The sequence below is a fragment of the Carassius carassius genome, chromosome 5 (genome assembly GCF_963082965.1).
Source record: "Carassius carassius chromosome 5, fCarCar2.1, whole genome shotgun sequence".
Taxonomy (NCBI): domain Eukaryota; kingdom Metazoa; phylum Chordata; class Actinopteri; order Cypriniformes; family Cyprinidae; genus Carassius; species Carassius carassius.
Window position 1 is genome coordinate 20560927 of NC_081759.1, and position 12359 is coordinate 20573285.

The 12359-nt window shown below is 38.0% G+C and overlaps 1 protein-coding gene across 1 annotated transcript in view; it reads left to right on the forward strand.

The window, feature by feature from the left end:
* LOC132140967 (glycine dehydrogenase (decarboxylating), mitochondrial-like) overlaps nucleotides 1-12359 on the forward strand; it is a 13751-nt gene continuing 1392 nt past the window's right edge. The window contains exons 1-20 of the mRNA XM_059550083.1: nucleotides 1-523; nucleotides 745-823; nucleotides 2791-2926; nucleotides 3170-3334; nucleotides 3505-3582; nucleotides 4034-4181; nucleotides 4669-4865; nucleotides 4946-5042; nucleotides 5122-5475; nucleotides 5615-5695; nucleotides 5805-5902; nucleotides 6025-6109; nucleotides 6202-6243; nucleotides 6355-6497; nucleotides 6803-6878; nucleotides 10513-10638; nucleotides 11078-11227; nucleotides 11448-11560; nucleotides 11646-11787; nucleotides 12199-12310. Coding sequence (XP_059406066.1) covers nucleotides 248-523; nucleotides 745-823; nucleotides 2791-2926; nucleotides 3170-3334; nucleotides 3505-3582; nucleotides 4034-4181; nucleotides 4669-4865; nucleotides 4946-5042; nucleotides 5122-5475; nucleotides 5615-5695; nucleotides 5805-5902; nucleotides 6025-6109; nucleotides 6202-6243; nucleotides 6355-6497; nucleotides 6803-6878; nucleotides 10513-10638; nucleotides 11078-11227; nucleotides 11448-11560; nucleotides 11646-11787; nucleotides 12199-12310 — 2698 coding nt within the window. The 5' untranslated portion in view covers nucleotides 1-247. The remainder of the gene's footprint in view (nucleotides 524-744; nucleotides 824-2790; nucleotides 2927-3169; nucleotides 3335-3504; nucleotides 3583-4033; nucleotides 4182-4668; nucleotides 4866-4945; nucleotides 5043-5121; nucleotides 5476-5614; nucleotides 5696-5804; nucleotides 5903-6024; nucleotides 6110-6201; nucleotides 6244-6354; nucleotides 6498-6802; nucleotides 6879-10512; nucleotides 10639-11077; nucleotides 11228-11447; nucleotides 11561-11645; nucleotides 11788-12198; nucleotides 12311-12359) is intronic.

Genomic DNA, 12359 nt, shown 5'->3' on the forward strand with positions numbered 1-12359 from the left:
ACAGATGTAAACCGCCTCGTTTCAACTCCTCACAGCTCTGTAAGTTATTTCGGCGGAACCTGGTCGAGCGGGGCTTGTCTTTGCGTCAGAGAGAAATCCCTTATCGATTGGCTGCTCCTTGTGCAACGAGGAGGCGTATAAAATAGACACTTTTAAGGAATTTCACAGACATTTAGTGGGTTACACGGCTTGGAGGTGGACTGAAAGATTCTTCCGTACAATTTTTAGTCAATCTCAAGTGAAGAGCATGCAGAGCTGCGCTAAATCCTGGCGTGTTGTCATCAGCAGGTCGATCAACGCTCGCGCGCCTTACAGAAATATCAGCAATAAAGGGGATGTTTTTAATAAACTTCAAGTTTTAAACGCAGATGTGTCTGCAAATGTGCGCTGTATGGGAACCTCACAAGTTTTGTGGTCTAGGAAGATAGAACGAATTTTGCCGAGACATGATGATTTTTCAGAAAGACACATTGGACCGGGTGACAAAGAGAAAAGAGAGATGCTCAATACCCTTGGACTTGAGGTAAAACCTATTAATTTTTTTTATTAAACGTAATGTTTATGTTCTAATATGCTAGATTGCGAATCTGTTTAAACGCTTTATGTCAGCATTTTACTCGCACTTAAACTTAAATCAATTTTGCAACCAAACTGCAACAATATTCTCAGTTTGTGTTGATGGTGATGATAAAAAATAATAATAGTTTTTATAATAATAGTTAATAAGTTTTCTTTTGATTTCAGTCAGTCGCTCAGCTTATCGAAAGCACAGTTCCCGCATCCATCAGCCTGGGAAGAAGTTTGAAAATGGACGATCCTGTGTGTAAGTGGTTCGCACTGCTCTCAGCAGACAGACAGACATAGGAAACACGTGTCGTTTGTTGTTGTGAATTCATCATTTATTTACACGGACGGTCTCTAAGGCAAACTGCAAGGTTAAATTTCCTTCCTGCGGTATCTGAAAACTCTGTCTTGTGTCAGATTTTAGAGCAGCGGAACTAGTCGTTCCGTTAAGCCTTTTTAACAAATCTAAGTTAGAGTTTTATTTCGAAATATTTCGAATTAAGGTTTTCTATCGAACCAGACTCGGACAAAGGAGTCCATCTGAGCGAGGAATGTAGGTTACACGCCCTTTGTGTGCCAGTAGTCCTTACTGGAGTGTTTTTCTCCGTTAAGTCTTCCTTTGAACATATTTGGAGTTGTTTTTGCGGAGCCCGGCGAGCAGCACCAATCTCCTGACGCCCTCAGCCGATGCCAATAGGATGACAATTAGAGTGTAAAGTTCAGCGTCACTCGGCCAGTTTGATCTGGTTAGCTGTAGCATTACATCACGCGTGCACCGCTCAACATACAACTTTGCGTAATAATGGACCATTTATCGGCATTAACGCTAAACAGCATGCATAGCTTTGGTTGCATTTGCAATCATAAAGTCTAATAATTATTTCAAAAACATATATGCTAGGAAAACGGATGGTTTATACATAATTACATAGTACACTACACTGAAGTGGGAATAAACACGTTTTTTCTTACATTTTTGCTGCCAGCATGACTCGTAAAATGTAAAAAGGCGTATGTAAATGCAGATATAAAGTGTAAAGTAACGTCTCGTTTTAAGAGATGGTTCTGAAAAACATTGCGCCAAACCTTTCTCAAGTCACTAGACTGTTCTCCCCCTCCCCAAACTATTGTATAAATGACCAAATGAGGGTTATAAAAGGAATATTGTCATTAAACATAGTTAATCTGAGGTTTGACATATGGCAGGAGTCAGTTTTCTCATCTGTTGTGCGTGTCTGTAATGAAGCAAGCCATGCTGAAGCTGATGGGGGGGGGGGGGCTATACTGGATTCTGCTGGTTCAGCTGCACAGAGCTTGATCTGCAAATCCTGCGAGAAATTCACTGCTCAACAATAATGGGCTCACTAAACTTTCCCTTTTGTGGTTTTATGAATATATTTTTATGTCTCAATATAGTTATGTTAAAAATAGAATACCTTTTACAGAATTTTACACCAATAAACACTAGATTAAGACATTAAACAGGCTGGGTGCCTCATTGTTGCACAAATATCCTGTGTTAAACTTGACTAAATGAACATCCCACAGATTTAAGTGTTGAGGAGGTCAGTAATGTGTATCCCCCCCCCCCCCCCCCCCCTCTCTTGCTGTTTTTACTACAGCATTATCTTTGCCCCGATCAGTTGCTGTGTTGCTAAGCGGTAGCACAATGCCTTGAGAATTTGTGTGTGTCTGTATGAACCGGCTCCAGTGCCCTCAAGCTACAACCACTAAACTAGTTACCTAGCCATCAGGAAATGGCCCATATGCGCTTTATCTAACTTTTTGCTGCTACATTATGAATTTCAAACATGCTTAATGCATATATTAATCACAGTGAGATCGTGTGCTCTTGTATTATTCATCAGATCATGCCATGTGATGTTTTTGTAGGTGGGTAGTTTAAATACTAGGTGTATTTGGTGATGTGTGTAAAAGCAATTGCTTTGTACTTATGAGTCATGTGAGAAGCTTCCAAAAATATCCACTTGTGAAACAGAAGTTGGATTTAATTTGATGCAACACAAACCATAGGTCTTAATCCTCTATTTTACTGTCCGATCAAACCGATTTTTAATGGCTATATTAATGACTCCCAATAAAAGCGAAACCATGTAAGCATGTGAGAACTGTTTTATTAATCTAGAGTGTTTTACATACTGACTGTGTTTTAACAGTAACCACAGATTTTCAAATCGTTCTTATCTTTGTGCTTCATCACTACAGGTGAGAATGAAATTCTTGATTCGCTTCAAAAGATTGCATCGAGGAACAAGATGTGGAGGTCCTATATTGGAATGGGTTATTATAACTGCTCGGTCCCACCAGTCATACAAAGAAATCTGCTTGAGAATTCGGGATGGTATGTGTTTCTTGTTGTTTGCAGCATACTGTATATTTCAGCTTCTGGTGGAGCAAAAGTTTGTTTCAGTCATGGGACTTAAAATTTACAGCCACATGCTGGAACACCTTGTTCAGTAGTGTATCATGGTCAGTACAGTTCTAGTCAAAAAGCAAATTGCATTTTGATGATTTTTATTATGCAAGATAAATCTTGTGACTCTTTAGGGATTTAAGTTTTTGATTTTTTTTGTGTTCTCTGCAGGTTGACCCAGTACACCCCCTACCAGCCTGAGGTCTCTCAGGGGCGTCTGGAGAGCCTGCTGAATTATCAGACCATGGTCTGTGACATCACGGGAATGGCAGTAGCTAATGCATCACTGCTGGATGAGGGCACTGCTGCTGCTGAAGCCATGCAGCTCTGCAACAGGTTAGTATGCTCACTGCTGGAAACTTCTGAGAAGGGCATGATTCTGTTTATCAAGAGCGCTTTAGTCTGTTAGCCAACACCTGAACCTGCTCATTTAAGTCTTTGGCATGCAGAATGGTGTTTCCCCAGGGCTGGGAGTGATAATTAAAACTACCTGTTCCTTTTCAAAGGCAAAGCAAAAGAAGAATTTTCTACATTGACCCACGCTGCCATCCACAGACTATTGCAGTTGTGCAAACCAGAGCCAAGTAAGGAAGGGCATCAACATATAGAATAAAGAAATCTATCTATCTATCTATCTATCTATCTATCTATCTATCTATCTATCTATCTATCTATCTATCTATCTATCTATCTATCTATCTATCTATCTATCTATCTATCTATCTATCTATCTATCTATCTATCTATCTATCTATCTATCTATCTATCTATCTATCTATCTATCTATCTATCTATCTATCTATCTATCTATCTATCTATCTATCTATCTATCTATCTATCTATCTATCTATCTATCTATCTATCTATCTATCTATCTATCTATCTATCTATCTATCTATCTATCTATCTATCTATCTGTCCTTACCTGTTTATCTTTCTCTCTCTATCCTTCTAACAGTCTGTCTTTCCGTCTCTTTGTCTCTCTACCCATCTGTCTTTGTCTGTCTGTATTGATGACAAGTTTGTATCCTTTAGTTACATTGGTGTGAAGACTGTTCTCAAGCTTCCTCATGAGATGGACTTCAGTGGGAAGGATGTTAGCGGTGCGCTCTTCCAGTATCCAGACACTGAAGGCAGAGTGGAAGATTTCACTGCACTTGTTGATCGGGCACACAAGGGTGGTGTATGTACATCTCACCTTCAGATGTCATTTATAAAATTCACATTTTGCATATTAGGTTTAACTTGATCCATTCACTAAACTGATTTATTCACCCTCATGCTGGTCCGAGTTTGACTTGTGTTTTCTTATGGGGAAATTTCGAAGAGCACATTGTTTTTTCCATACTACTAAATAGTTTAGAGCTGTCAAACATTGATGTGAAACCTGGTGTGGCCTAGCTTCATGGCCATGAATATATGGAAGTGAGATTTGAGTGTTTTATAAAAAATTCCATCCGTGATCCGTTTAAAAAAAGAAAAAAAAAACATTCATACAAGTTTGGACTGACATGAGGGCAATGAGTATTGTAATTTTGGGGTGACCTACCCAATAGGTACTTAAAAACAAACAGATTCTTGTTGTTGCAGTTGTGCACAGGTCTATTACAGAAAATGACATGTTCAAAAGCGCCAGATTTAATTAGATTTTTGGTCCATTTTTATCAAAGGCACTGGCTTGCTGTGCCACAGACTTGCTGGCGCTCTGCATGTTGCGTCCTCCGGGTGAGTTTGGCGTTGACATCGCCTTGGGCAGCTCACAGCGCTTCGGAGTACCTCTTTGCTATGGTGGGCCTCATGCTGCATTCTTTGCAGTCAAAGAAAATCTGGTTCGGATGATGCCAGGAAGGATGGTTGGAGTGACCAGGTAAGTCTGTCATTTATAGGATTCTGTGTATTTTTCCCTCATCAGTGTTGGTATCAACTGTCAAATGTTTCCTGTTACAGAGATGCGGCTGGTAAAGAGGTTTATCGTCTGGCTCTCCAGACAAGAGAGCAGCACATCCGCAGGGACAAAGCCACCAGCAACATCTGCACTGCCCAGGTACAGCTTCACAAATCTGAAAAATACAGTGTGTGTATGTGTATATTTGTCTGTACTCAGTTTTAATGTCTCCACTCAGGCTCTTCTTGCAAACATGGCCTCCATGTTTGCGTTGTATCATGGTCCACAAGGATTGAGGCACATTGCAGAGAGAACCCACAATGCAACGTTGATTCTCTCTGAGGGCAAGTTTACTTTTTTGAATCCTGTTTTTTTTTTTTTTTTTTTCTTTGTTTTTTTTTTTTTAATAAGAAATGTTATGGCACTGAATGTTATTTTCATTGTTGTAAAAGGACTAAAAAGAGCTGGGCACAAACTCCAACATGAGAACTTCTTTGACACGCTGAAGATCAACTGTGGTGTGGCCGGCAAGGACATTTTGGAAAAAGCTATGCAGCGGGAGATCAACCTGCGGGTGTACAGTGATGGACTGGTGAGACCTGCGAAAATGTTAAAAATAAACCCACAAATAGGCAATGCTGCTACTTGTTTTTATTTAGAAAAAAATTTACTTTTTTATAAAAATTTAATATTTAATGCTTTTAATGTAGTTTATTGATTGTGATTTTTAGCTCGGAGTGTCTCTGGATGAAACGGTCACTGAGAGAGACTTAGATGATCTGCTCTGGATCTTCGGTTGTGAGTCCTCAGCTGTAAGTTCTCACCTGATTCTATATTTAAATTATTGCTAAAAAATAAATATTATTGCTAAATAAAAAATTCTCTTTGCCCCAATGATGTCTCTTCCTTTTGACATTTCAGGAGCTTATTGCTGAGAAAATGAGTGAGCGAACAAAAGGACTGATGGCAAGCCCTTTCAAGAGGACTAGCAAGTTTCTTACCCATCAAGTGTTTAACAGGTTTGTTTTAATGCTAGTTGTTGTTTCTAACAAATCAATGAAACTTGATAAAATCTTGTCTAAATATATGGTTGGGCTATTTCTGTATAGTAATCATTTGTATACATTGCATTCAAATTCAGTTACCACTCAGAGACCAATATTGTACGTTACATGAAGCGCCTGGAAAATAAGGATATTTCCCTCGTACACAGTATGATTCCTTTGGTAAGTAAAGAATTGGTTACCATTACAATGGTATTTATTCACTAATGTTTTTACGTGCAAGCGTCACATTAAAACTCTGCTGTTGAATCCAGGGTTCATGCACAATGAAGCTGAACAGTTCCTCAGAGCTCATGGTGAGTCCATATTAATCTGCTCTTTAATATCAGCCCTCCTTTTTACTGTATATTGGTTCATTTTAACCAGTCTGATCTATTCACTGACTCACTGTAACCTTTTCACAACAGCCAATCACCTGGAGAGAATTTGCAAACATCCACCCTTTCGTGCCACTGGATCAGGCCGAAGGTTATCAGCAGCTCTTCAGACAGCTAGAGAGAGACCTTTGTGAGATTACAGGATATGATAAGATCTCCTTTCAACCAAATAGGCAAGTGTCCTGCCTGATATTGTTGTTACGGTATCAAAGTCATGATTTATTTTAATTTTAGTAAACAGTGGTCTTGTAGTTGACAAAGCAAATGTCAACATGGCACATTCAGTTTCGTTTAGGTTTCTGGTGCTGATAAGTTTTGGGGGTGTGTAGGTATCTATATGTTCTGCTTAGTTGACACTTTAACAGTATCATTAGCATACTGTACTCTTGGGCAAGAGCCTTTTGAAGCAAACTTTGATCTGTGCTGAGACAGTACGTTTACATATACATGATGCTATTGATTTTCCTTTGTCCCACAGTGGCGCGCAGGGGGAATATGCCGGCTTGGCTGCAATCAAAGCCTATCTAAATTCCAAAGGAGAATCTCACAGAACAGTGAGTATCACCCTGCAGTGAAACGCTCCGTAGCAAAGTCTCCTCTGATTTAACCTCAAGCCTTGTGTGTTACCTCAGGGCCATTTAAGTATCAGGTTGACCCTTCATGACTTTTCCTAATCTTGTGAAAACTGATTGTAAGCAGAATGGCAATCTGATAAAACACGTAATGTCCTCCGTTTAAAGAAAAAAAAGTTAAAAGTAGGCCAAATACATATTATATAAAATTATAATTTAGTATTACATAATTTTTATTATTATAGTTAGTAATATTTTATTATATTTGTATATAGATGCAATCATTATATACAATATAATATATACAGATACTTTTGTTTCTTATAATATTTTCCCAAAAATATGAACATTTATGAAAGTTTCAATAAAAAAAAATCACCCATAGGTGATTTAACCCCTGACAGAAGTAGAATTGCTGCTTGAAAGTTAAACAATCGGTTAAATTCTGTCCACCTTGAAAAGTGAAAAATTTAACGTGAAAAGTGTTTTGAACCTGAGAGAAAATTGCTGAAAAAGTGGTGAATTGTTAGTGGGGAGTGGAAAGAAGGTCAGCGATAAGAAAGTTTAGTCAAGTCATTGCAGTGTTTTGTAATCTGGCCTTTTGTTTTTATCATTTTCCTAATAAGCAGATCTTAGATAGCGGATGCAGCTCTTAAACCAGCCAAGGTTCAAACTGCCATGGTTGAGTAAATATCCATAGAAAACAACCACCCGTTACCGGAATCAACTTCAGTGCAAGATTCCATATTTGGAGCTTTTTTAAGACATGCAGTCCTTGGACGATTAGTTTGTCCATGGTGACCAATTGAAAATTGCATGTTAAGCATTTAGACCACGGTGTCCTTAGTTCTGAATTATTGATTTAAAAGAAACAAATTATTTGATTTTGTTTTACTCACCCTCAATTGAAATGTCTTTTATAAAGCCACTAGTCTAGGTCTATTTTCATTATGAATCCTTTTGTTTTCCACAGACATTTCAATTGAGGGTGAGTAAAACAAATCAAATAATTTGTTTCTTTTAAATCAATAATTCAGAACTAAGGACACCGTGGTCTAAATGCTTAAATTTTCATATTTTGGGGAAATGAGCTACAATGGCTTTGTGGGGAACAGACTGAAATTTTTGACAGAAGTCATTTTAAAGGGTTAGTTCATTTTGTTTCGAAGACAAACAGAGCTTTTACTGGTTTGGAACGACGGGGGGTAAGTGTAAGTGATTAATGACAAAACGTTCATTTTTGGGTGAACTAACCCTTTAAATGTGGTATCACACCTTGGCAAGCTTAGTGTTGGAAGTCTGTTTTACATTAAGTGTTTAAATAAGGCAACAAAAAAATTGGATTCCATGTATGTTAAACAACCGTTAAAGTTGAAGTATGCAGTTTCTGCATAAGCAATAACCATTGCAGATGCTCCTTAGGGCATTTTCAGGCCTGTAGAACGTTTGCTTTGTAACAAATTAAGACCCCATTTCGGTTTCAGAACAATGTTCATTTTTCTTCTTGGTCTGGTTTGCTTTCACAAGGCAACATTGCAAAGCATACCCAACTGTGTTTATGTAAGTCACATGTGAGGATAGCTGTCCTCTTAACCGGTCAGAGTTCACCTGTCTACGTTCCTCTGTGTCATTCATCAAGATGGATTGGCAAGTTTGCTCCATGGGCTTATTGTGGCTTTAAAGCTATTCAAACATGAACCTCTCATTCCACTTCTCCATCTAAAAGCATTGCCAGTTTTCACCTTTGTTTTACCCTGTTGTCTGACTCTGCATATTTTAGTAAGTCTTTAAATTTTGGCTTGTACTTCTGTAACTGAAATTTAATTTATTTTCCCATGCCATATGTCCGCCATAAACTGCATTTCCATCCGCATATTTTATGCACATTTTAGAATATATAAATTAAAAAAATGTGCATTAAAAAAAACTTATGCACACACTTGAGTAGGATAAACTTTTTATTTTATAAGAAAAAATGCACATAAATTATGATTGAAACACATTTACTGAATAAATGTATCCATGAGCATCGAAAAAGTCAAGTGACTTTGCGCTAGGAGACCGGATAACCTGACTAGCAGCAGACTGACCTCGTTCACAGCATCTATATGTTATGGTCATTCTGATATGCCTGAGCAAAGTCTGTCATTAAAGTATTTCTGTATAATTTAAATTGTCTTACACGCAAGTAATTTTTCTCCTATATGAAAATGATTATATTCAGTGGCTTCTCCTATATTCTTCGTGATATTTAGTGCCACATTTTACCAGGAAGTGATGATTTTGTTTTCTTTGACTCGTTGGATGGAAACAGTGCTTTATTCGCATATGTTTTATGCATGATTCCATAATATCGAATCTTTGGATGGAAACATGGCTATAGTCTAGCTCAGCGGTTCTCAACCCCGCAGCCCGTGGGCCGCATGTGCCCAATCACGAATTCAAATGTGGCCCACCATGCTGAACACAATTTAAAAAAAACAAAACAAAAAAAAACACTTTTACATTTAATTTTAGTAAAAAAAAAAAAAAACTAGTCTAATGTTTTTGTAAAATTTAGTTTTTCATATATTATTTTCAAACATGAGCAGACCTACTCCTATAATGTTACGCATTTAATGAACACAAGCGCGCACTTAAGCAGAAGTCAATTAAAATAGTCATCAACAGCTATTAGTTCAGTAAAATTGAGCATCAGAATGAACAAATTTGTTTAAGGGAGAAAAAAAAATGCCAGCGAATGAACGCATACAAACAAGAATAGTCACAGTATCAGTTTGCCCCGCAACTTAATTGAAGTTCAGGTTAATGGAAACACCCATACTACACAGCAATCATCCTTAATTGAAGAAATGTAACGAAACATCTCTGGATAGAACCTCATATTATTAAATTTGAAAGTGCTTTCCATATTTGGATCAACATAAGCTACATTTGTGAACGCACATTTTCTGCAATGTCGCGCGTCAAGTCATGCTCTCGTGCGCGTCTTACAGACTGCATCTTACATTCGCAAGTTCATTGTGCTGTTACTCCTTTCGAGCCGAATTTCACAAAATGTGTCAGTTCCTAACAGCAGCAGGTGTTTTATTTATGGGGAGTAGAATAATTATTAATATATAATATTAATTTATTTGTAATCGATTAGATATCGTAATATTTAGGCTATAATATTATAAATCAGGTTGGTTTGTATTTGTGACTTATATGTAAATGATATGCGTGTGGCCCGTGAGACTTGCACTTGGACCATAGTGCGGCCCGGTGGGAGAAAAGGTTGAGAACCACTGCTCTAGCTAAAAACCCCCTGGCTCAGCCTGTTACGGTAGCCACACCCCAAACTCTCACTATTGGTTGAGCTGGAAAGTGATTGATGGATCTCAGTGGACCACGTTGAATGTTTTTATGGTGCCGTGGGAGACTTAACGTTTTTTTTTTTTTTTTTTGAGTCATAAAAGCATTAATGGCATGCCTATAATAGTCAGTAAACAACAAACGGGGTTAAGAGAACATTGAAAGACCATCTAAACTTAAACTTTAAGTTTCCTTAGTTCCAGAAATAAATGTTTGTTTTGGTCCATTAATCTAATGCATCAAATCTGTTATGAATTCTCAGGTTTGTCTGATTCCCAAATCCGCTCATGGAACAAACCCTGCCAGCGCTCAGATGGCAGGAATGAAGGTTCAGGTGGTGGAGGTGGATAAAGATGGCAACATTGATGTGTCTCACCTTAAAGCAATGGTATGTAAAGTAATCTAGTGTCAAAGTTTGCCTTCCTGTCAACAGGAAGCCTTTATCTTCTGTTGGCTATTTACACTGACACACTTGTCTATGATTACATTACCTTGTCAGTGTTAAAGGTGAAGTGTGTAGTTCTTGCGCCGCTAGCCGCACCAAATGAAATTTGCAAAAATGTTTCAGGTTTCCTGAACACACCTCCTGACTGCCATTGGTTGAGCAAACAAATACTCCAAACTCACATGCTGCTGCTGTGTCATGATGCTCAAACAAATAATGTTTTGAAAGCTCAGTGTTTATACATTTTGGAGGGAACCAATCTATGAATAGCTTTGGTTTTGGATAGGAGAACGTGTTTAACATGCAAAAAATGACGTGCTTAACCTTCTAAAGATGTACTTTACTCCGTCAACTACATTTTAATCCCATTTTTTTTTTTCAGGTGGACAAACATAAGGCCAACTTGGCTGCCATTATGATCACATACCCCTCCACTTACGGTGTGTTTGAGGAGAATGTGAGTGAAGTGTGTGAGCTCATCCATCAGAACGGTGGACAGGTGTACCTGGATGGTGCCAACATGAATGCACAGGTCAGACGAAGAACATGCTGCAACATTTTACAATACAGTAGTGACCATTACAATTAGATACAATATGGACTTTTTTTTTTTAATCATAACTTAAATGTTGTGAATGAGTCATGCACTATATTCCAGGATTGTTGATTAAATGCTCTAGGTTGTAGAAGTGTTACAGAGCGCTTCATTCACAGTAGGTTTTACATTGAACGTTCAAGTTCTTCTGATTCAGGTTGGATTATGTCGACCAGGAGACTATGGCTCGGATGTTTCTCACTTGAATCTGCATAAAACCTTCTGCATTCCTCACGGTGGTGGTGGCCCTGGAATGGGACCAATAGGAGTGTAAGTGTTTTGAAGTGAGCAGACCTTCCCTACTCCGAACAGTTGATCTGTTGACTCCAGTTAACCATATGGCTTTTTCCAACAGGAAACAACATCTTGCCCCCTTCCTGCCCTGTCATCCAGTGGTGAACATGCAATCCAATAATGCAGGAAGTTCTTTGGGCACCATCAGTGCTGCTCCCTGGGGCTCCAGCGCCATCCTGCCCATCTCATGGGCTTACATTAAGGTGAGTTATACATTAGTCTGAGTAATAGGGATGCACCATTATTAACATTCTAACCGATACGATTTATTTTCTGATCATTTGAGATCAATTTCTGTACTATTTTGCATAAATGACACTCATTTTAAATCTTAGAAGCAAACTGTAGGTTATGCAACATTAAAGGGTACAGAATAAACAATGTACATTTATTTTGAGATGTGCTTGGATTGCATTTGTTAAACTTTTTAAAGATTTTAAAGTTTCTTTTAGTGAGTTTTAGATGGAAGCAAAGGTAATGTTAATGTAAAAATGCAAGGAGCAGCACAATTAAATATCCAATATATAGCCAAATACCAATAAATAAATATCTGCTGATATGGTACTGTATATCAGCCTAATCTGAAAATATTTGATTTATTTTTCATTCAACAGATGATGGGTTCAAAGGGTCTTGTTCATGCTACAGAGGTGGCCATCCTTAATGCCAATTACATGGCTAAAAGACTGGAAAACCACTACAAAATTCTTTTCAGGGGCACTAAAGGTTGGCTTTATTGAATAAAATATCTAATTTTCGATCTAAAAATTTCCTC